The sequence below is a fragment of the Monodelphis domestica genome, chromosome 2 (assembly GCF_027887165.1).
Source record: "Monodelphis domestica isolate mMonDom1 chromosome 2, mMonDom1.pri, whole genome shotgun sequence".
In the NCBI taxonomy this organism is placed as follows: Eukaryota; Metazoa; Chordata; class Mammalia; order Didelphimorphia; family Didelphidae; genus Monodelphis; species Monodelphis domestica.
Window position 1 is genome coordinate 414728761 of NC_077228.1, and position 26536 is coordinate 414755296.

Consider the following 26536-nt stretch of genomic DNA (forward strand, 5'->3'; position numbering starts at 1 on the left):
ATTGTTAAGAATCAATGAGACAATCTTTGTAAAGCTCTTAGCACACCACCTGGCACATAGTAAGTACTATATAAATGCAACTTATTTTGCTATTATTGCTTAAGGAGTCACAGTCTAATAGGGAAGACTATCTGCAAACACCTATATACAAGCAAAATAAACTAGATAAACAGGAGATAATCAAAGAATGGCAACACCAACATTAAAGTGTAAACCTTAAAAGTATTACATAAATGCTAGGAGCTATTAATTCATCTATTCTAAATCCTGAAAACTCATTTTATCTAAATAAATGTGAATAGTAAAAAGTTTTAAGATTAACTGCATCAAAATGAAAATGGATGATTTTGAACTGGATTAACTTCATACCATGAAAGATCTAATTTTGGAAACTTATGTATTCTCTCCTCCAATGACATGTTCAAAACTGTTCCAGGTCTAAGCAGAAGGTTACTGAGTTGCTGTGGTCAACCTTCTGGTGTTAGGGCTCTCCAATTTTAACTAGGCTGGCTTTCAGACAGATACTTGCTCGGCCTAAATAATCAAAGTCTTTTTATCCAGATGGGACTTGCTGGAGTTCCCATTTTACTGCCTTACACTTTTGAAATCTCAAGTCACTTCAAGAATGGACTGGATAGGGGCAGCTAGGCAGGACAATGGATCATGCCAGGCTTGGAGTCAAAGGAACCTGAGTTCAAATCTGACTTTGGACACTTCCTAGTTGTGTGACCCTGTTCAAGTCACTTAAAACAGATTGCCCTAGCTCTTACTACCACTCTTTTGCCTTAGAACTGATACTTAAGGCAGAAGGTAAGAGTTTCAGAAAGGAGAGGGGATGGGGGAAAATGGAATGGACAGAACAAGCATGAGGTTAAACACCTATGCTAACTGAGTACATTAAAAATTATGTTATACAACTTCATTTAGGCTCTTCACTGCATAAAAAAAAGATCGTTTAATTTCTCTTTTAACTGATTCTGTACCTCACTCCCCACAGCAGCTAATTCAAGACTTTGTTTCTCTCAAACTGCTCACATCTTCTTTCTTACCCTCCCCACTTTTCAGTTACTTGATGAAGAAAATTGAGACAAATTGATTTTTTAGTTCTTCATCTCAAAACCCCTTGATTTCATTCCCCACTTCTTCCTTTCTCATTTTAACTTCTTTGAGAATGAAGTGACTTTTCTTCTTATCATGGCCAACATTTGCACTTGATTCCATCCCCTCTTATATTCTTCAGCAGAATACAACCTTGAATCAATCCATTCCTCTTTTGTATTTATACAGTCACCTTAGTTCAGTCTTTATCATCTTTCACATAGACTACTGCACCAGCCTCCTGAATGGTTTTCCATCCTGGACTGTCCCTCACTCTAATCTACAATACTCCTCCCAAAGTGAATTTCCTTAAACACAGATCTATCTGACCATGTCGATCACCTATTCAAACACCACTGGCACTCTCCTGTTTCTAAGATAAAAAATAAATTCTGTTTGATTCTACAGCCCTTACCAACCTGGTCCTAACCTATTTTCCAGGCTTACTGGAGAACGTTAACCCACTTGCATTCTATAATTAAGGGAAACCAACCTTCTCTTTGGTCCTCATAAATAATACTTTCATCTCTGTTCCTTTGTGCTGTGTCTCTTGTACCAAATATGTCTTTTTCTCCTCACCCTCTGCCTCTCTTCCTTTAAAACATAACTCAAGCAGTAGATACTAAATAAGGCTCTTCCTGATAGGTGCCAACTTTTTGTACCTTCGTTTCCAAGGTATGTTCTATTGCACTCCCTTGAATATTTTTATGAAATGGAGAGAAGATATTAAATTTTAAAGTGAGCTCTGGTTAGGAAATTGTCATAGAAAAGATTAAATAATTAATAACTAAAGCTGATCACTAAAAAGCATAATTATTTGGCTGTTTTAAAATGATGGCATTTCCTTTTTGTGATCAGTTTCCTTACCACTTCCAGTTCTTTTAAGTTCCATTTCCTGCATGTGTATTTTGCTTGGAGTCATTCGAATGGGAACTGGATGAACAATAGCAGTATCCTATATATAAGAGGAGGAAACAGAGCATGTTAGTCACATATAAGATTTTCAATGCTCGTTATTCAATGCTATAGCCTTAAAACATTTTAAAATTCATATTTAGGTAACTTGGTTAAGCTTTATTTGAAAGAATATCTAGTTAAAAACTAAAGAATCATTTTAACTTCTTTTCCAATAAATATGGCTCAAAACAATTTGCATATGCTTAATCAAACCTTATTACTACCTAAATATGTAACATTTTCTTATAAAGTCCAACTGCTATCCATATTCAAAAATAATTTCAGAAACCAAAGAATTTTGGCTTTCATGAATTTATTAAAATGCAATTATTTTACTCTGCACAGTTTAGGTAAAATTAACAAAATTATATTCTAAATGTTTAATAAATATCTTGTTGAGGAGGCTCAGATATGGTACGGCCATAAAAGCATTCATCCAGGTAAATATGGTAAATTCTAATTAAGTGAATCTTACAGAGAGGTCTCATTTCTGTACTATTTTCTTGCTAAACAGTTCTTATGTTCATATTTTTAGTCATTTCTACAACTACTTTTCTAAACCCTTTCCATTTCCATAGTCAGTTTATGAACTTGCTAAAATGAGGACTTCCTATCAAGATGGTTGGCTGAATTAGAATTAGAATTTCTAACAACTACTCTAACAAACTCTTTAAGTTTGCATAAAACTGAATAACAATCAAGAAAATCCAGTGAAAACTACATAAATGACTTCTTCCACCTCATAATTCCATTAAAAGCCAGTCAGACAAAAACTTCTGGGAAAAAGAAAAACTGTATGGCAAAAATTAGGTTTAGATCAATATCTCACACTCTATACCAAGATAAGTTCAAAATGGGTATATGATTTAAATTAGGTGAATGTGGAATAGCGTATCTGTCAAATCTATGGGGAAGGGAAGACTTTAAGACCAAGCAAGAGAAAGAGGACATTATAAGATGTAAAATGAATAATTTTTATTAAAATAAATTAAAAATGTTTTGTACAAACAAAACCAATGCAACCAAAATTAGAAGGGAAGCATCAAACTGGGGAAAAATTTTATAGCAAAATTCTCTGACAAAGGTCGTATTTCTCAAATATGCAAATACAAGTATACAAAGAACTAAGTCAAATTTATAAGAAATCAAATCATTCCCCAATGGACAAATGATCAAGGGATATGAATAGGCAATTTTGAGATGAAGAAATCCAAACTATCAATAACCATATGAAAAATGTTCTAAATCCCTCCTGATTAGAGAAATGCAAATCAAAACAACTCAGAGGTACCACCTCATACCTAGCAGAGTGGCCAATATGACAGTAAAGGAAAATAATATTGGAGGGAATATGGCAAATACACTTCTGGTGGAGTTATGAATTGATCCAAGCATTCTCGAAGGCAATTTGGAATTATGTCCAAAGGACTTTAAAAAAATGCACGCCCTTTGATTAAGCAATACCACTTCTAGGTTTGTATCCCAAAGATTATTAAAAAAATGGGAAAAGATTTGCTAGTACAAAAATATTTATAGCTGGACTTTGTGTGGTGACAAAAAATTGGAAAATGAGTGGATGTCCTTCAAAAGGAGAATGGCTGAGATGGTGGATAGAATGCTATTGTGCTATAAGGAATGACGAATCGATGGATTTCTATAAAAACTGGAAAGACCTACATGAACTGATGCAGAGAGAAATGGGGAGAACCAGGAGAACATATACACAGTAACTTAAATGTGGGATGATCAAATGTAATAGACTTTTCTACTAAAAGCAATGTAATGAACCAAGATAATTCTCAGGAGCTTATGAGAAAGAATGCTATCCACATCTAGAAAAAAAGAAATGTGGGAGTAGAAATCCAGAAGAAAACATGATTTATCACTTGTGTGATGGGTATATGATTTGGGGTTTTGGTTTTAAAAGATTATTCTACTACAAAAATGAATAATATGGAAATGGGTTTTGAGTGATAACAAATATGTAACTCAGTGGAATAGCTTGTCAACTCTGGGAGGGGAGAGGGAAGAGGGAAGGGAGAAAACACATGTAAAAATTATGGCATTTTGGAAAAAAATGAAAAAATTAAATTACAAATAAATAAATGCCCTGATGATAAAAAAAAAAGAATCGGTCAGAAGACCACCAGCAATAAGAAAGTGCCTCTAAAGCAAAGCCAGCACAAGTATTACTAGAGATGGGCCACATTTAACTGGCAAAACTCTTATTAAGTCAGTAAAAGCAGAAGGTTCTCGTGAGAACACCCTGTAGTTGTCAAAAAGCTCCCAAGGTGGAAACCTTGGAAGCCCTATGGCTGCAACAAGCAGGCAGTGAACAGTGTCATGCCTCAGTACTCAGAGAAGGATAGCTAATATACCTGGGGGACTGAGGGCAAGAACAAGAAATGCAGGGGTGGAGTCTGGTCCTGGTACAAAGCATCAAAATTATTGTAAATACAGAGACCATCCTAAATTAACTCTGCAACAACTATAAGCAGAGTCTCAAAGGGAAAAAAATTGTGCACAAAGACTACATAAATGCCTAGAAGAAATGAACCAAAAGATTTAAAGAAAAAAAAAAAGCTTTGGAAGAAAGAATTGGAAAACATAAGGAGCTTAGAATACTGGCATCAAATTCAAATAGAAAGGGATTCATTCCAGAAAGCCCAACACTGATTTAGAAAATGACAAATTTACAATACTTGTGTTGTATTGTATTCTTATTTATTTTGTTAAATATTTCCTAAGTACATTTTAATTTGCCATACACCTCTGGCTTAGAGTCAAAGTGGTACCTTACTTAAGAAATGGGCTCTTAAGAAACTAAATGGACAAAACAGAAGTAAACAATTCCATGGAAAGCAAAAATCTTAAACCAAAACCAGGACTGAAAACGTAAAAGAAAACTTTAAATGTGATATTTTTAAAAAAGGATGAATTGTAGAATAGTTCTAGGAGAAAGGACCAAAGTATTACTGGATTGTCTTAAAAACTTTGAAATGAACATCTGGACACTTTATTTCAAGAAATCTAAATGGTCCTGACTACATTTCCAGTGTTTTAACATTTGTTTCTGTCTGCACATTCCTCAATCCAGCAACACTGGTTTTTCTTGCTTTTTCTTGAACACAACATTCCATCTCCTGACAGGTTTTTTCATTGGTTGTTGTCTCGACCTAGAATGCCTCCTCACTACTAATGCCCCCTGGTTTTCTTGCCTTCCTTCAAAACCCAGCCCCAAATCCACCAGTTTCATGAAGCCTTTTCTTGCCCCACCTATGCTAGTGCTTTCCGAGTTTCTCATTTTAACACTGTCTACACTGTAGTTTGTGAGATGTCTCTCAGCAAAATGAGATACTTGAAGGTAGACACAGTGTTTTTTGGCTTTCTTTGTCTTAGCACAGCACCTGGCACATACTAAGAATACAAAGGCTTGTTGATGATTATGAAAACTACACAAATCTATTAGAATCTATTAGCTGGGTATAGAAACAGTCACCCCCTGATAGGAATGCCAAATGGAAAACTACCAGGAAAGTTAGAGCAAAAAAAAAATCCAGATTTTCATGTAAAAGAAAAACTGCAAACAACTAGAAAGAAGCAGTTCAAGTGCCAACTATAGGCAAGACTACATAAAAGATCTGGAAGCTTCTATTATGAATAAGAGATCCTGGAATTCAGTATTCAAAAAGGAAAAAGGAGTCATTACCAAAAAAAAATGTACCTTGTAAAGCTAAGTGCAAGACTATGGGAAGAGGTAGGAGTGGGGCATAGGAGGTTTTCAAGTATTTCTGAAGATAAAAACAGATCTGAGTAGTTATCTATGAATTACAAACACAAAAGTCCAGAGAAATCTAAAAATCATATAAATTTGAGTAATTGGAAAAGAGTTGTATGAAGATGTAGTGCTAACAATTTAATAGGAAGAGGAGAAATAAGTGTGCTTTCAGAATCATAATGTTTTTGAATGACATCAAGGAAATTAAATAGTAAAAATAGCAATTGACTGGTTCTATTCTGAGGTTTTGAAGGGAGGAAAGAATGGAGTTGATAAACTAATAGAGAAAGGAGGAATAAATGAAGAGGAACTTACTATTTTTCTCAAATATGGAGTTTGAATGTATGAGAAGAAAAGTATACAAATATGTTGGAAAGAGTAGAAGTAATATGCATCAGAAGAACTTCACTTTTATATAAAATGGATGAAGGAGGGTTACACACACACACACACACACTTGTGTGTAGAACTAGATCAAGTTCAAATATGGAATTGGGGATGTGGGGATATGGCGAGGTAGAAGCAATTATCATCAAATATAATCAGGGAAGGAATAGCTCTAAGGGAAACAAACTCCTAATCCTGAAGGAAGAATTAAAGGGGATGAGAGGAGGAAAACAAAAAATTACACACTCAAATTGTGGCATGTGGAAAAGTTGTTCTGTGGAAGAAAGTAGAATGATAGGTTGGAAAAGTGTGGGAGGAGCTGACAACTAGGCTGAAGAAGCTCTATTTGATTTGGTAGTCAGTGGGGTTGAGTTTTTTAAATAGTAAGAGTGACAATGATCATATTTTTGCATTGGAAAGACTACTTTAGGTAACAGATAATTTGAAGGAAGGAGAAACTAAAGACAAAGACTGTTAATAGTCCCACACAAGAGGTAATGAGAGCTTTAACCAGAATCGCAGCAGTGGGAAAAGAGAGAAGGGAGTAAATGCCAAGCTTATCACAAAAATAAAATGAAAGGATTTGGCAACTGTCTATGAATGATATATTAGTTTAAGACAAACCTTTTGCCTCAACAGCTGGGACTCCATCATATTAAAGCAATCTAAACTTATGAAATGTAATCTTACAAGTAGAAACTATAATAAACAACAGATGTAAATGTAAACAAATTAGGCCTTAGAATATGAAATGTGACCAGGGCAGTTAGGTGTTATGATTATTAGAATATAGGACATGGAGTCAGGAAGACTTGAATTCAAATCTAATCTGAGACATTTACTACCTTTGTGATTCTGGGTTAAGTAATTTGTTTTCTCAACTGTAAAATGGGAATAATATTAGCATCCAATAAAGATGCTTTGAGAATCAAATGAGACAATATACATAAAGTACAACACTAACCTTAAAGAGTTACACAAAGTTACTTGTTATGATGATGATAATGATAACAATTAATGAACTAATTAATTGTTGTTCCTTACTTAAATATATCAGCAGTTTTGGCTATGATAAACACCCTAAGAAACACTGAACTACTGTCCCATGTTTAAAATAATGGATATGACTGACTACTCATGTACCTAAACTTTCTGGATGATAAAAACTTAAGATAGCTGTTCTTTAATTTGCTTTTAATGTTCTAAAAAAAAAATGATTTTAGTAACAACTAATTCACATATCCATTGAACTGAAATTATTTTTTTGAATTCATCTTATTTACAGAAATTAACTTGAAAGAATCAGAGGATCAAGTCAAAGGGCCATCTAGGTTACATCTTAGAGGCCTCATATTTAGTTAAAAAATAAAAAATATTCTTCTTCCTTCTTGTGCATGAACTGAATTTCTTGGCTGACATCCTCCAATCTTGAAAGCATCTTTATTCTTTCTCATTCAAGTCCTATCAATCTTTAAAACACATCTAACTTTTGACATGAAATTTGTCTCCTAATAATTCTAAAAATGTTTTCTTCTGACGTTTGACTACTCCAGTATTATTAATTATGCCATATATTTGGACACTTGGTATTCACTTTAGTACTTTATCATTTCTTGAATTGTTCTCTATTTCAAATGTTTAATTTTCATCTCTCCAAATACAGTTTAGGTCCTTTGAGGGCACTGACTCACTCTATCCTATGACAGAATTTATCTTAATAAATAGATACATGTTAGGCACTTAATTCATTATGGAAGGTCTTGGAAACATGAGGGGAAAACGTAATATATAGTGCTTCCCTTTCTTGAATTCTAACAAAAGCATTCCCACATCCTACTTTAAGGAATGATATAAATTGATGACTTAAATATTAAGCTTTAATCATAATCTTTAGGTTTTAAATGAATATAATATAAAAAGATGACATTTAATCATTTTATATCTATTAAAATATAAAAAACTTCATGTTCACCAAACTTAACATTAACATTTAGCATTTATAGAATGCTTTTCCATAGAAAAGCAACAAACAGAAACCAAAAAGTTAGAGGCCGCATAAGCAACTATAAATATGACTGGCTTTAAAATGCTTTCAGAAAAACTCAAAAAATATTGTCAACTACATTTCTTAGCAAATGAGTAGTATATATCCAGGCATGATGATGACTAATTGAAACAAAAGATAACTAATTGTGTCCTAGTGTATGAACTCTCTCCACCAACAGATTCCATACTGGGCCTATGATTTAGTACTGTAATTTAAGTCCTTGGGAAGTTATCTGGAAGCACATAAAGGTTAAGTGTCTTGCCTATAATATAGCTAGTTAAGTGTCAGAAGCTGGACTTGAACTTACCTCTTCTTAAATTCAAATCTAGTAATCTATCTATTACCCCACACTGCTTCTATAAGAGTGTGTATAGGAATGTATATATTTTAATTTGCCTATACTATTGATGAAAACTAAATTGCACATTAATAAGCTTAATTAAAATTGATGTAGTAGTTCCAAAACTCAAAGATCAGCCAGAAGTGAAAATATGATCGATAATGTAGTTTGATGGTATATGACTGGGGATTTTTATTTTAAATGGTCATTCTATTGCAAATATTAATGATATGGAAATAGGTTTTAAACAATCAAAAATGTAAAATAAACTAAATTCTTGCTACAGGTCCTTATTCACAGAAGATGGCACAGCACATCCACAAAGGTATACAGTGGCTACATAACTTTAAAAATTAAATAATCCAAGAATACCTTTTTAATGCCTACAAAGGCCAAGTCTAACAAGTATACACTAAAGCAAATCAACACCCAGTCAGGCATTCTAATGAATGTTTTTAAAATTTAGGTTATAAGAAGTGAGATTTTGTGTGAAGGAATAGAAGAACCTTTAAAAAAAAATGTGCCTTCTATCCCCATCACTTTATTCCAACTCTGAGTAGTCACTAGTGACCAAATCCAATGATCTATTCTTAGACCCTAATCTTCTCAACTGCTATTTGACAGTTGTATCCCATTTCATGATAGCCTTCCCTTCCATAGCTTATGTGACACTACATTTTTCTGGTTCACTTTGTATTTTTCAATTATTATTCTTTTGTCTCTTTCAAAGGCTCCTCTTCTTTTTCCCTCAGCATAGGTATGCCTAATACCCTGTCTTTGCTATTCTTTCTTTATGTACTCTGTCCCTTGGTGATTTTCTCTACTCTATTTACCTTTATACTAATAATTCCTAAATCTTCATCTCTAGTCTTCTCCTGAGTTTCAGCCCCTGCTGAACCACCTACTATGTCAATATTTTTCCAATACTTAAAACCTGCTAAGCCTTCACCATTCTCTAGATAGGTAGGCTCAAAAACAGCCTATTTCCCTACTAGCTCCCCTCATCCCATTTACAGTTACAAAGTCCTATCAAGTATACTACTGCAATACTCCTTTCATCTGAATTCTTCCTCACATATTCTCCTGATCCCAATAATTAACTCTTTATAATTCAGGCCCTTATTATCTCTCACCTAGAAAAGGTCTACTTAGTCTGTATTAAAACATATGTCATTTTTTCCTCTATAATAAGGGAACTTGAGGATCAGAAGGGGCTAGTGAGAATCTTTTACAAGAACAAGAATACCTTCAACCACATCCTCTAGTGATCATGAAGCTTTTGAGTGGTAAACTGTAGAATGATGAAAAGTCCATTCAGCAATCCCATAATGAGCTTGCTAAAATTGCTAGGAATTTTTTTTCTCATATAGAGCTTCAACTTCTTTGTAACTTCTATCCACTATTCCTCATTCTATTATCTAGGAATAAACAGAATAAGTCTAATCTTTTTTATATCTGATAGCTCTTTAAAAGCTTGAAAATTATATATAGTGTGTTACTCAAGTCTTCTCTTCTCCACACTAAGTATCTCCAATTACTCCTCAAGCTTCCAAATGGCAAGACCTTGAAATCTACTGCCACCATGGTTGTCTTACAATGGACACTCTCCAGCTTAACAGTGTCCTTCTGAAGTATGTCATCCAGAAGAGGACATTATCCTTCAGATGTACTTTTACCAGGGCAGTGTACAGTACTTGATTTAGGAAAGTATCACCTCCCTAATCTTGGATACTGTACTTTTTGACCAAAGACTAAATAAACTTTTTTGGGGCTATCATGACACTGAATTTGCCGTCGTAAAACTCAAGAATATTTTCAGATGAAATACTATTTGGTCACACCTATTCCATACTGTATTTGTGAAGCTGATTTTTTAAATCTAAGTACAAGACTCTAAGTTACTTATAATTACATTCAATCCTAATGAATTTAATCTTTTTATAATTATACTAACATTCTCTTCTACCCTTTCAAGATCTTTTTTTGACTTCTGTCAGTCTCTTCCAGCTTTGTGTCATCTGCAAACTTGAGCATGCCATTTGTACTTTTATCTAATATACTGACAAAAATTATAAACAGCATAGGGCCAAGCACAGATCTCTGGGTCACTATATCACATACCCACTCAGTTGACACTGTACCATTAATAAATATCTTGCTCAATGGATCTGGCAACTCAATAAGTTTCAAATCCACCTAAATATATTTGCATCCAGCTCATATTTCTTTATCTTGTCTTCATAAACAGCAGGAGATTGTCAGATGCTTTGCCAACATCTGGGAGGGAGGGAGGAAGGGAGGGGGAGGAAAAGGGGGGGGGGGAATGGAGAGAGGAAGGGAGGAAAGGAGGTAGGGAGGGAGGAAGGGAGAGAGGAATGAAGGAAAGAAGGAAAGGAGGAAAGGAGGGAGGGAGGGAGGGAGGGAGGGAGGGAGGGAGGGAGGGAGGGAGGGAGGGAGGAGGGAGGAAGGAAGGAAGGAAGGAAGGAAGGAAGGAAGGAAGGAAGGAAGGAAGGAAGGAAGGAAGGAAGGAAGGAAGGAAGGAAGGAAGGAAGGAAGGAAGGAAGGAAGGAAGGAAGGAAGGAAGGAAGGAAGGAAGGAAGGAAGTAAGGAAGGAAGGAAGGAAGGAAGGAAGGAAGGAAGGAAGGAAGGAAGGAAGGAAGGGAGGGAGGGAGGGAGGGAGGGAGGGAGGGAGGGAGGGAGGGAGGGAGGGAAGGCATCTAGCATGACTTGTTAATACTCTTTTTAAACATGTTACTTTTTTGTGCCTTGCCCTGACCCACAAGACCTCTCCCTTGCAATGGAGTGGAGAGTTAACCAAATCAAGCAATGCAAGCCTCATTCTAAATACTAGAGAAAATAGAATCTTCTTAGCCTGATATGTAAGGACCTTTACAATTTGCTCCCAACATACCTTTCTTATCTCACACTATTGCCTTTTATTTGCTTTGCATAGCCATTCTGGATTCATATCCCATAGTTCTCCAATTCTATGCCACTGCACAGGTTTTTCCCCATCACTAAAAATGTTATCCTTTCTATCTCTACCTATAGAAGCTATTTAAGCTTTAAGCTATTAACCTTTAAGGCTCAGCTAAAATACTAACTCTATCATATTCTCCAAGCCAACCAAAGAGAAGTGATCTCTCTTACTTCTAAAGTATCATATCTTTTAAGTTTTAGGTATTATTGTTATTATATTTATCTAAATATGAGACTTAATTCCCCCCAAATATTGCAACCTCCTTGAGAGGAAAGATTTATCTCATTTATCTTTACATCTCATTAAATAATAAAATACCTAAAATAGCTCTTGTCTATAGAAAACAATTAAAAGTTGAGTGAATAGTATCATCAAATATACTGACAGGGAACTTTCTAGTGATGTTTCCCCTCACTTTATCCTCAAACCACATATAATCACAAGATTAGCTATCTCCCAAGTTTTGGCAATCAATATTGTTCAATGGTGGGATCTTCCTGGAGTGGTTCTTGTGTCAAAGGTCATCCCAGTTAAATGGTCAAATAGCTTTTTAAGTACTGAGTCTAATACTATATAGCTGTCAACTGTGCCACCATGCTGCCACTTATTATTTCCTTAGAACTTCCTGCCACTTGATAGTATGAGTATCTCAAAAAAAGACTCAATCCTGGAGTCAGAAGAGGAAAAAAATATGGAAATTTTCAGCCATTAAAATCTGACATTCCAAGTCTGTTCTATAAAAATAAATAAGTGGAATAGGAAAAACAATGCTAAAACTAATGCTATAACAGAGAGAAACATACTCTACATCACTGAAATTCTAAGTTGTTCTGTATAGAATTCAGGCTAGGTCTCACAAAAGCCCATGGAAACATGGTAATAATCTTCAAAATCTAACTTGATCTCTATTTTATAAAGAAATTTTTTTCCATTGGTAATTAAACCTCTCCTGGCACTATTGAATTTTCATTAAGTACTTGTAATAAAACTAACTCAAATAGGAGACAAGAATAGTATCAGAATTTAAACTCACAAATAATGCAAATTCTTCCCCAGAAAATATTTACTGGAGCTAACATAACAAATAATAAAATTAGCAAGTTTTGAATTCCATTTCCTTTCTGATTCCTCTGCCCACCATTTGGCACAGTTATGAATGAACAATGAAAAGCAGTCTGACATCAAGAAAAATAATGATTAATCTTTAAACTACCCTCAGAATAACCAAGGGGTAGGTAGGTGGATGAAAACAACTGTAAAATTTCAAACATGACGTCCATATTAGAGTAAGATGTAGCACCTTACACATTCCAATCAAATATAATAAATTATATGGTATAATGGAAAGAGCACTGAATTTGAACTCATATAGCTATGTATTCAAATCCCAGCTTGTCCACTTACTACTCTTAGACAAATCACTTAACCTCTCTGGAACTCAGTTTCCTCATTTATAAAATGAAGGAGTCAGACTAGATGAAATCCTAAATCCCCTCTTTCCAGTTCTACATCTATAATTCAATGTAATATATTTTAAAATTTTCTTTAAAGCACACACAAGTTCCATTCATTGCAAGTATTTATGTAAAGGGGTATAGCTGACTTTTTATGCCACATATCTAAAATATACAAGGTCTTCCTAGCTTTATGACCCTGGACAAGTCACTTAACCCCAAATGCTTAGCCCTTATCACTCTTCTGCCTTGGAACCAATACTTAGTATGGATTCTAAAATGAAGGGTGAGGGTTTATTTAAAAAACTGAAATATATGGAGGGAAGGGCGGGGGGGATCTTCCTGTCGCAAAGAAATGCTAGTTATCAGCAGTCAAAATACATGGCATGATTAGATTGTTGCTTTATTCAGATCTTGCTTAATGCAATTTCCCCATTCCTACCTTCTTTCACACTCTAATTTCCTTTCTACTTACCACTTTCTTTTTCCTATAAGTAGGTGCTTTAATATATCCCTTTCTTTCAGTGACAACAAAGGGAAGAAGAAATCAAGCAATGAATATGAAGATAAATGAAGAATTGCTAAGGTGTTAAAAGTTTTAAAATAATTTGGGTGCAATTTAGATATGTAGAAAGTTAGGTTTTGATTCTGTGAAACTAGGGTAAAAACTTTGTTGCCTTTCTTAAGACAGCACAGTAAACCACAGACAAAACAGTTTTAGCTATATAATGAGACTCATAGACCAACATACACATTATGCTGAATTAAAAAACCTCAGTAGAACTCAACAGGGCAAAGAACCCACACCAAATAAGCCCAAAGCCATTTGCAGTGTTAAAACAATGACATTGCATAAATATTTACATATGCATTGCATTTATATAATGTGTAAGCACACAAATCATAGCTATAAAAATGTAGTAATACTTGCATATGGATAATAAAACAATGAATTAGCCAATGAAAACTTAGAATCAACTAATTTGGCTGTCATGAATCATTTCTTTAGAAGTGACAGCAAGTATATAGATTTTAAAAGAATGCATTTACCCCCTGATGTTAAGATGACTCAACAATACAGAGAATGGCAAAAATGTTTTTTCCCATTATGTAAGAACACAATTAAAAAAAACAAAAACAAAAAACCAGAGCCTGCCACCATTCCCATTTAAGCACTCCACTGAACCATGCATAACAGCTTAAAAAAAAAAAGATCAAAACAATGAATGGAAATTCAGGGTTAATAAAATTAATTTCAAACAAGCAAGCTAAGTGATTGACTTACAGGATCAGCTGGTGCAATGTTAGAATCAAATTGGGTCAGAGTTTGTGAGCTTGAAGAGCGTTCACTAAATGTCTCCCACTGCTGAACAGACAGAGGAGAGACAAGTCAGCATGATGAGAAAGATGGAGTAAAAGATCACCGGAGAAGATTTAGCAAAGTAATTCAGGAGTTGCACTGCAAGTTGTGTCATAGGCCTGACTTAGGAAAAAAAATGTCATCATATTATTTATTTTTCAGAAATATCGTAGATGTGCCAATTACTTTCCTATGTTAAATGTGTATACCACTTTATATATGACCAAGATTATAGGATCTATTTTGAACTCTATGGAAATGTTGGGAAGATTTCTAAATCTGAATGTCAGAAAAGTACCACAAAATATTTGGAAAGAGAAGTGTTAGGGGGTGATCTATCTTTAAGAAAATTCTATGGGGGTTTTAAAAAATGCTTTAAGAAAATTATCTACAGATATAACTAAAAGTCTGTTCAAAATATAATGTTGGTGCAGAATCTAATGACACTATAAAATTCTTAGCTGAAAATATTATTTTAGTGGGACTTAGCAGTGCAACCCCTGAAAGATGATTCTATTATGTTTGTGTACATATTTAATACAAATGTAGATATTTAATTATATATAATTGAGACAATGCAAAGAATTCTTGAATACATATTTGAGTTTTGTCAATTTGTAGCAAGTCAACCCCTGCAATCAGCACTACAGAACATGGCCATGCCAGATAACAAGACAGACCCGCCAATCAGGCATCCCCATTCATGCTAGAAAAATTAGAATGCGGCCACAATGAGAGCAAATCAAGCATCATAGTATGTATTACACATGATAACTTTTAATATAAAAAAATAGTCTTCTAAAAGAGGTACATTAAAAAAATTATACCTCTATATAATCAGTGGAATGATGGGTCAACTTTACTATGTATGGCAGGTAAAATTTCACTTTCAAAATGAAAAAGGCTATTTTGGAGAAAAATTTAGTGAGAATATAAATAAGAATATTCATATAAGAAAATGGCATTAATACTATCAATATGAGATTTGGTTTTAATAGCAACTTCTAATACAAATAATTATATAACCCAAGACTTTTTTTGGAGGGGAAAGGAAAGACAACTAATCTTTGAAATGGGGGATGGGAGATAGAAACTAACCAATTCAATATATCCATACCAATGTCAACATGCACATCTATCTACCCCATTATCTCAAATCTCTATTTGTATTCATACTACAATTTTTTTATCTTGAGCATCTCTCTAACACTGCAGAAGTACCCAATTAGAGATAAAATGAAGAAATAAAATGTTACATAAATATATTTCTGTTCTATTTCAAGTCTAAGGTTGTATATTCCAAATTAAACTGATGGAAATAACTTAAAAGGGAAGGGGAATTAATTCAGCATTCCTCTTCCCTAAAGAACCATTTTTTTTCAATCTTATAGAAAAGTAGAATTTTTTACAAGGAAATCTACACATTTTTGCTTTTTTTACTATTACTAATAACATTTGTTAGGAATAATAAACTAGCCACTGATAATTATTATATGAACATAAATAAAGTTAACATTAACTGAAAAAATATATATTTTATTTAGGAGATTTTTATCCAAAGGTCTTATTTATAGCTGAAATTTTAGACTATAAGCTACTTTAGGACATGGATTTTCATTTTTGTCTTTGTATCCTCAGCACTTACCATAGTGCTGGATATATAGTATGTACATTTAATAAAAATCTGCTGACTGATTAAACTATACAGTCAGAGACTGCTTTATTCTTCCTTGCATCTTTCCATAAAATCTAGAAGTTTTTTGAATATGTTTAATGTAAATAATTTTGATCTTTATACACACTATAGGTGATATAAAAGTTCTTAATATTAAAGTAGGTTACACTAGCATAACTCTGCTTTTAAATCACTCAATAGGAATATAACTTTGCCACATAAGAGAATATAACAAATACTAGTCTTAGAAGATATATAGATGTGAGTGCTGGCTTCACTGTTTTTATGACTTTAGTCAAGTTACTTAAATATCTCCATCTCAGTTTTCACATTGAAAATTGGAGTAATGAACAACACCTAATTTTATAGGTTATCTGTGATGATATAGAGCAATAAGATAGATTTTTTAAAAATCCTTTTAAACTCTAAAGCATTATGTGAATATGAATTGTTACTATTAGAATGAAGGACAAATAGGTATAAAGACTAAAGATCCAAAAACAGTTTTGTTTTGTGTTTTTTTGGGTTAAACTCTTTGCTTGCATCTTAGAATAAATATCATGTATTTTAATTTAAAATCTAAGAATTTTTTTATTTTTGAATTTTTTTTTGTTTGAGATTGTATTTTTATAAAAATCCAAGAATTTTGAATTTTGTCTAAGATTTTACTGTTATAAAAAATCAAAGATTTTGATTCTGTTCGAGAAAAGATCTTCAAGAAAGAAGCTTGAAACTTTTATATCCAGAGAATGAACTGTTGCAGAAAGATGCCGAAAACCTACACTTCATCAAGAAGATCAAGAATGAACTTTGGATATGATTGATTGGACTGAACTTTTGATTGAACATTTATTGTAATTGTATACATTTATGCCAAAAGGGACTGCCCCTAATTTGGCTGTCAATGCACCTAGCAAAACATTGGTTTTGCTTTCTTTTCTTTTCTATTTCCTCTCTCTCACTATTCTAATTTCTCTTAGAAAATTGAATATTGTGTATATCTATAGTTAGAAGTGCATTTAGAACTACAAAATGATTATGTTAAATGATCAATGGGGAGACTAGTCTCCCAATGATCATCAGGGGGGATTGTAAACCTTAAAATTTCTTAGACTTATGAATGTTGGAAATTTCCCCATTGGGAAATTTCATACTTGAAAAAATTTCCTACTGATAGTAAGAACTCTATCGGAATGTGAAACTCTTTGGCATGGGAGGATCCTTCTCCTCCCTACTTAAGACTACTTTAGGACAGAAACCTTTTGCTAAACAATGGAAAGGGTTTTGACCTATACTTAAGCATAGAACAGGAAGTTCTTTGAGTCATGATTGATTTTAGAATTGATACAATAGAGATACTTGGAATGACAGAACCAGGTCTTGGAACTTACAATCTCCACCCTTCTCAGAGTAACAGGATTTAGGAAGGGCTGCAGCAAAGATCAAGATTTAATTATTTGAGAATATGACCTTCAACAGACATGTGCAAAGGGGGGGCAGACCTCTGGGCGGTCCTGGGTTAAGCTAGAGCCACCATTGGCACAGGGGAGACATGGACAGTGATTGGTAGATGTGAGAACTGAGGGGAGGGGATTTAGATTGTTGACTTAAAGATAGCAGGGTCTGAGGACAGAGGAGGAGTTTTTTGCTCTGAGGAGGTTTTGCTCTGAGGAATTTTTTGCTCTGAGAGGTTTTGCTCTGAGGGGTTTTGCTCTGGGAGGTTTTTCTCTGAAAGGTTTTTCTCTGAAGGAGTCTGAGAGGAGAGAGGTCCTGGAAGGAGAGCTCCTGGAGAGGTCTGAGAGGAGGGCTTGATCTGAAGGAGGCTGGAGGTGGAGGCCCCTGAGACTGTTTCTCGATTTTGGTCACGTGAGTGATAGGGACTGATCTCTTTTCTTTGCCTCAGCTATCTAAGGGCTTGGGCCTTTGGCCCAGCCTAAACAGAGGGGGTATTTAAGCCCTATTCCCTTCTCTCCTCTCTCTCTCTCTCTCTCTCTCTCTCTCTCTCTCTCTCTCCAAACATTAAAAACTCCATAAAAGGTTGACTGCTGACTTGAGTTTTCATTTAGGAATTACATAGCTGAATTCCTTGGCGACCTTTAATTAATATATATCAGTCTTTTAAAGTGATTTCCATGTCACAATTCCAAGGCAGAAGAATGATAGGGGATAAGAAATGGAGGTTAAGTGACTTGCCCAGTCACACAACTATGAAGTGTCTGAAGCCAAATTTGAACCCAGAAACTTCCATCTCTAGGCCCAGACTCTCAATCCACTGAAGCACCAATAACTGGTTTTTAATGAAAAGTATCTAGTCTTACTAAGTGATATTGAAGACCACAGCTTTAGAATTAAAAGATCTCAGAGGCCATCTAATCCTCCCTTTTACAGATGAGAAAACTTAAGCCAAGTTAAGTGACTCCCTAATGGTCACAAAGGTAATAAACATAAGAGCTAGAATTGACTCCAGTCAGTACTCTTTCCATACTGCCACCAGCAGCTCATCTTAAAGAAGCATTGCAAATGTGGTATAGCAGACAGAGTGTTAGGTTTGGAGTCAGATGACCTAGGTTTAGACTCTGCTTCAGATGGTCATTAGCAGTGTGAACATGGATGAATCAATCTCTCAGAGTATTATTTTTCTCATCTGTAAAGAGAAATAATAATACACTACTTCATCCACATATCTGTTCTGAGTAAACTGCATTATAAATCTAGAGTGTTATAAATTCTTTTCAAAAAATTCAAATGTGAAAATACTTTTTTTTTCTATACAGCAAAAGCTGGAAAAACCATGGCTTAAATTATTTTTAGTTCACTTTTTATAAGTCCCTAGTATTCCTTAAAGTTCCTTCTAAATTTAATCTTCATGTTCTCTTTGGTCACCGTAAAAAATCATTTATGTCTCTCCATCCATATTTCAAATTTATGAATTAAATTAGTCATGAAAAATAATGATGTGACCCTATCAATTCTTTATCATGGAATGAAGGTCGTTATAGCTGTTACCACTTATTATGAAACAACATTTGGAAATCTGATTTGCTATTTTCTTATTCCACAATGCCAAAATTACCTAAGAGTATCTCTGAGGTGAGTAGTTGTGCTTTATGCCATGATTCCCATAAAGAGAACCAATGCTAATACCTTTTGAATTAGAATTAACATGAAAACTACATTCTATACTATAACACTAAACTATGTTTACTTGTCTTAGAATTCATTTTAAATGTGGTTCAAATGAAAAAGAACACACAGAAATGATATTTTAAAAGACATAAGGTTATTAAGGAAAAGTTATAATAGGTTAAATTATCAGAAAATGGCAAATTTATAGTAGAAACTTATTTGCTGAGGACAGAACATATTTAAGTTTTACTGCTTATGTATATATTTTCAATATCTCTAATTCTAGAAGAAATACTAATTTTTGAAAGTATTTGATGCTAAACTAAGCTTTTATCCTATTTAAGACTCATGGTTAACTGACACTTAAGAATAAGAGACAAAAAGTCCTTCACCTTTTTTTTAATGTGGATGACTTTTTAAAAACTTCAAATGGGTTATTTAATGTGAGGTTTTTAAATCAAACTTAGGGAATGTTTTCAACTAAATTTCAAACAATACCAAAATCTTGTGCTGTATTTAACAATATTAAGTATATTATTCTGGCATGTGCTTAAAAAGACTAGTGATCATGAAAAAAACTTAAATTAGCCTTATATCTGACAGGTTTTATTACTTTAAAAAGTTTTAAGTCATTTCATTTATGCATCTCTAACTCAAAATTAAAAATCAGATCCAATTTATATTCAACTTTACTGGAATACACAGATTCAGATGTGAACACAGATAATAGTGATAGAAAAAACCTCTAGATCTTTATTACTGAAAATGAATTATCAGATCTGTAAAACTATGTAACTTTTCTAGTATTGGGTATGCTCAAAGGGGGGAAATTAATTGCAAGAGGGAGCGTGACACACTGGATACACGTGCTAGTCTGGAGAATTAAGAAAACGTGGCTCCAATTCTGTCTCTGGCACAAGCATAACCTTTGAGTCCCAATGTCCTCATCTATAAAATGGAGAGTATGTATCTCACAAGGGCTGTGAATGAGGCTCAAGTAAGATCATGTATGAAAAGTACTCTGCAAATTTTAACATGCTACAAATGAGTTAAGCTATTAGTTTAAGATATAGAGAAGCTGAGTGGTCTAGTGGATAGAAGGCTAGCCTTGGAGTCAGGAAGACCTGGGTTCAGTTCTGTCTCTGACACATACGACTGCATAAAAGGCAGACCAATTACTCTATCAGGATCCTAGGTAACTATTTAAAACTATAAATTGTATATAAATTTTTGGTCTGAACCAGAGGAAATTTTCACTAATGAAATCACAACTTGGGACTATCCCATCCTCCCTTATTCTCCCATCCCCCAAACCATATGTACTCCTACACAGCCTTTAGAGTATAAGAGGATTCATTAAGAATCAAAATCTCACTGTTTCAAAAAGAAAACTTGCTAAAAACTTACACATATGCAGATGATTTATTCAATACTACATACTGGAAAAGAGTTTCTGTTCTTATTATTTATATTAAATTGAGTTATAAAAAAAGATACTTTTTTTCACTAATTGGGAGATTGGTTGGTATGACCTCTAAATTTTCTTTAATTTTAAGACTCTAGGATAATGCCAAAAATAACTTGCTTAATACTTCCAAAAATGAAAAGTACCTAATAACTCAACATTTAAAGTATTCATTTTTCCCTTTTTATATTTTTGCTTAATTTTATATCTTCTCCAAGTGAATAATAATGAAATATTCCTTCATTAAAGAAAAGGGAAGCTTTGCTAACCTCACTGCTCTGATTCAGTTCTGGCCAGGTCTGGTTTAATGATGGCATTGATGGTGACTTGCTTGGAGGTGCTTCTGCAGGAGACCCTGAGTAACCTACCTCACCTGACTGATCTCCGACATCTGAAATTTAAACAAAACAAAACTATAAATCAGATACCATATTTTGGAAATGCTGATTTAGAAAAATGCCCGCCAACACTTTTACATAATTAGCATGTTATATAGCTTGTATTTCTCATCCTCCTTGGATAAGTATTTAAAATTTTATTTTTTAAATTGCTAGACAATATTGGCACTTGGTACTTAATTCTTCACCTTCACCTTAAATCATGAAATCATCTGTTATATAGCATACATAAAAATACTTCTGATCTCAGAGTTAAGGAACTTCAAGGAGTAAACTTCTGGATTGATAGCAAAATGCCCATTTTCCAAGAAAACAAATTCTTCAAGTGATAAAGGAATAGTATATTAATAATAATGCAATATTACTGATTCACTATTATTATGACACATGCCTCAAGTTCTTTTTCCTAGAAGTGATGATAAATTCCCATCAACTCATTCACATTCTTTCACCCACTCTCCCTTATTACCAATAGTTTAACAGTGCAAAACAGCTAATGATGTAAGGGGTTAAATCTGTAGTCAAGGAATTCAACTCATTTCGTGGGTCTTAACCAACTAAGCTGGTAAGCCACAGATCCATAAAGCTATTTTATATTGTTTTCTCAAGCATTTTACAAGGTATCCACTTTCTCTGAACATAATAAATTTCCTTATTGCTATGAATGCTTAGTTTAATATAACCAGTAATTTTCATCATAATCTAATAATGGAGGCTGTAGTACCATAAGAAATTTTTGAATGCTCAGGTTAACTTTTCAATACATTATTTATTTATAATTTCCTTTGACCAACAAATAATTTATTTTTCCTAAGATTTCCATTTCCTTGAATGCATTCCAACAGTATAAAATAATATATAATTGCTAAATTAATAAAATGTGCATGACAGTGGTCAGAACTTGAGTCATGAATCTGGAAATTTAGGTTTTATTCCCAGATCTATCACTATATTGCCATGTGATCTTGGGCAAGTCATGTAAACCATAGTACCTCAGTTTCTCCATCAAAAGAAAAGAATATGTGCCAAAATTTATACTATATAAGTTAAAGTCTGCTGTATAATACAAAGCAGCATGAGTCTTTTTTTTTTTTACTTTTCAAAGTATATACAAATAGATTATTCAAGTAATAGTTATTTTTGATGCATCTCTCTAAATTCATTTATTAACTGGGCCTTTTCTAGAACTAAATTAGTTATGTTTTAAACATCTTAAGAAAGCATACTCTCCTGTATGGTGTGTTATATCATAGTGATTCAAAATATCACAAGGCTCCACACCTAACCACCCCCATTTTCTGTCCTTGCAAATACAGCACTGCAAGTTCTCATTTTCAATCCATCAATGTTTTGGTTTAGTTTTTTACCTCTCAAATATTAGGACCATATTTTTTTTCCTTTTCAGTCCTTTTAGTTCTCAATAAAGGGCGTGCCTTACTGAGGAAAGGAAAAGTTCTCCCAGTGTCAGGGGCAGTAAAGAAACAACAAAAGAGGCCAACCTTAAGCATTATTCCATAAGACACCCTGCTATACAACACTTCTTTGAACTTTGCAGAACTAATTTACTGGGATAGATTAACTACATTCATTTCCTTTTCAAATAGTCTGGTTTGGAAATGAAAAGAAATTTAGAACTGTTTTGGGGCTTTGTTTTTTTTTCTGCAATGAATAAAATTATGAAGGGAAAAGGAGGCAGAGAAAGAGGGTAGCAACACCTACACCATGACAAATTACTGAAATGAATCTCTAGTAAGAACCTAGAAACTGAAGACAGTCTCGAAGAGACTAAAAAACAAGTCTATATTTCAGGGAAGGGAAATTAATAGAATCAAAATAAGATTAAAAAAGATGTTACTTTGAAAGGTTTCCATTTAAAGTAAAACTATTGAATAGATCTAGTTATACAGGCTATTCTACCTCCACATAGATTCAAGAATATGCAGAAAGGTAAGAACTATTATAGAATTAGGTTAAGGAATCTGTCTGCTATAAAGGCAGGCCCAAGGCCTTGACTTAATCTAAGATCAAGACAATGGGTGCTTAATTTATTGGTATCCTTTAGCTTTAAGATATGAGGCTATTCTGGATAATCTAGAACTACTCTGTATTATAGCAGACTCTGGTAGTCAACTTTTACACCTTTTGGAGCAGGATAGTACGGAACTGGTCTCTGTATTTACTTAAGTGTATGTATGTGTATGTGTGTGTGTATATAGATAACATATATACACACATACCTCTAAGACACCCAATATAATTTATTTTCCCACATTACCCAAGACCATCTAAATAATTATCATTGGCAGAAATTAGCTATGTACCTCTATAATAGCCAAATGACAAATTTTTAGCTTGTCTCCTACTACATCTTCCACAATGCTATGAATTTTAAGAGAAAAGCAATAAAGTACATTTAGAAAAGAAGCTCATTCCTACAGTCCTACTATAACCTGTCAGTCACTCATTTGAGAAGGAGCATTAAGACTTGCCGATATTGTACACCTTCATCAACTTTGTTTCATATCTATGATCCAGCAAATTACAGCTTCATATCCACATATAAAAGTTAGTCTTTAAGACTTTTATCCTTGTGGAGGCAGGGGTGTAAATTTACTCTTACCTGATGCAGTGTTCCAACCTAGCCTCCTGCTGGAACACTGTGTCAACCCTGCCTCCCTCCTGCTGGTTCTGTTCTGCCCCTGACATCATCACAGAGCATCAGGGCTGAAAAAGAAGAGTATGATCCTAAATTATTTTTTAAGTCAACCCCAAGAGTGATTTTACTCAAAAGGCACTTTCCATGTATAAAAGAGTATGCTGGAAGAGATAACACAGTATAACTACACTGGCATGCTGTTCATCTACTTTTCAGAAGTAATGAGTGTATTAAATGAGACCAGACCATTCACTTGGGGTAAGATATGGGAATCAATTGCTTCTAACAGAAATATTACCATTAGTTTCCATCTGAAAGGATCCTAAAATATCCTAGAAATCTACCTCTCATTCCTCTTCCACCTGACCATGCCAGGCGTTTGTAACCCCCTTAACCTAAGACTGTCTAACCCTATTTGATGATGATCTCTTATCTTATTTACTGACAATGTACATCATCTGAACTGTTTGCCGATATCACTTAATTGGTTTTCTTAAAATTTTACTATGAAATGGACTGAACTCTTTGAATCAGTGAAAAATATTATGCTTTTAAAAATATTGTGTCATTCCTTAAGTTATTTGTCCTTACTGTCTCTTCTATTAGGTTATAAAGTTTAAAATGAACACTATCTCAAGGCAAAGTTCATTTTATCTTCTATTTACTTGAAATGTCTCTTTTGGAGAGAAAAATATTTAACATAAAAAATTAACTAGTTCTTATCTTACGCTTTAGGCTTTTGTTTTTTTTTAAACCCTTACCTTCTGTCTTAGAGTCAATACTGTGTATTGGCTCCAAGGCAGAAGAGCGGTAAGGGCTAGGCAATGGGGGTTAAGTGACTTTCCCAGGTCTGAAGCCAGATTTGAACCTAGGACCTCCTGTCTCTAGGCCTGACTCTCAATCAACTGTGCTACCCAGCTGCCCCCTATGCTTTAGGTTAATTCATGTATTGTGTGTTTTTTCCTAAGAGAAGTTTTCATTTTCCTTTTTTTTTTTAAACTTAGTTGCTATGAAATTAAATAATCAAATTCATGTCCAATTATAGTATTCATATCAAAAGCCTGGTAACATTTTCTACTTATGTTACTTTTAGAAGGTCTGCATTCTTTTATTTTTAATTTTCCTATTACTGTGTTTTCTGTTTAATTCTATGGTCAAATACATCCTTTTATTAGTAGATATAAGCTCTATTATTTTCCATGTCTGGAGAAAGCCAACCTTGTTGGCCCACAAAAGGTAAAACATAAATCATAGCAATGAGAGTAGGTAGACATGGTGGTCTATCAGAGAGAATGTTTGAGTGTTCATGAAATAATATGAATATGAATAAATATGAACTGTATTAAGCTGTGATTTTTATGTGATTAAAACATTTAAGCTAATGAGCTCTTTCCCTCCTTTTAACTTCAAAGGCACTGTGTATTTATCAGGAAAACAATTACATATTTCATCATGAATACATCTGATTTCCTCAAACTGTAAATTCCTTGAAGGTAGGCACTGTACTTTGCTCACCTTTTTTTTTTTTAATCTCTCATAGCACCTAGCAAAATGCATTACACATAAAACAATATTTCTCAAACTTAACTTAATGATATATTATTGTTACAATAATATTATATATGGTATAATTTTTATATTCAAAGGATAATTTAATGCTATAATCATTTTCATGGACCTATGAATGACAAGATAAAAGTAAATTCTCTTATCTAAAGATAGTTTATTTCTAATGCAACTCAAAAAAAAATCATATGAAACAAGAGGAAGAAACAAGGTAGGCTTGAATCTATGTGCTATAAATATTGCACTAAATGAGAAATCCAAGTGCAAATCTATTACACGGGGGGGGGGGGATTTAAGAGTCTCAGTGGATATTCTTCAATTTGGTTAATAGTGTAGTTAAGCTAAAGTCAAATACGCTGAGTGAAAAGACTTATCAAGTTGACGAAGTCCTAATAGTTAGTATTCATATCAAGGTTAGAGAGCAGATAAGAATTATCTTAAACAAAACAAAATCTAGAAGTCAAATAAAAGACTGATGAATTTGGATGCTCCAAGAAATAATAGCACACTAGAAATCTTTACAAAATTACACACAGAATAGTAAAATTTTGAGCAGCTGTCAACTTGTCTCCTTAATGCAATCAGATTTCAAAGGGTACAGCATATCCATCCTGCTCTAAATTATCATCCCTATTCTACAATTTACAGTTTTGCCACCTTGACCTACATGCTAAATAGGATTTAATTTATAAAACTATTAGATTTAAATTAACTTCTGCTTATAACTAGGCAATTTACAACCAGATGATAGTATCTATGAGTTATATCAATAACCAATACTCCTTAATATAGCTTTAGTTGAGCAAAAATCACCAGAGTTTTTTACAAGTGAATAGAATATGTTCACACGAACACACTCATTCTATAAAGCTATTTTATATATACCTACATTAAAGTTCTAATAATGCAATGCCTCATTTTCAGGTGGAGCTAATCCTAGGTCTTTGAAGACTATGCCCACTAAGCACAAGCTCTAGAAGGTCCTACCTAAGCTGAAAAAGTTTCCAATATGGATCAGACTGTGTCTATCATCCAAGGACCAGCCTAAATTCACAGTCTCATTACCATGTACTAACCAGAATATGATGAATATTTTTCCTTCTACCAACTTATGAAAACCTTCTATCAAGGTTTAGAAGGGTTTTGACCTGTGAAGTAAGTCAAAGAAATATCTATGCCAATGAAATCATGAATCTTTTCAGGTGCTACCCAAAATATTCTTATATAGCCAATGGTAAGTAATGGTAAG

The 26536-nt window shown here is 33.7% G+C and overlaps 1 protein-coding gene across 7 annotated transcripts in view; it reads right to left on the minus strand.

The window, feature by feature from the left end:
* Window positions 1-26536, minus strand: part of REPS1 (RALBP1 associated Eps domain containing 1) — a 97317-nt gene that overhangs the window by 21216 nt on the left and 49565 nt on the right. For 4 of the 7 annotated variants that reach the window (XM_056818876.1, XM_016428923.2, XM_001380812.5 and 1 more), the window contains exons 9-11: window positions 20937-21058; window positions 14327-14407; window positions 1966-2053 (exon numbers count right to left, since the gene is read on the minus strand). In XM_056818876.1, coding sequence (XP_056674854.1) covers window positions 1966-2053; window positions 14327-14407; window positions 20937-21058 — 291 coding nt within the window. The remainder of the gene's footprint in view (window positions 1-1965; window positions 2054-14326; window positions 14408-20936; window positions 21059-26536) is intronic. The other 3 variants (XM_007484633.3, XM_003340392.4, XM_016428922.2) reach the window with 2 other exon arrangements.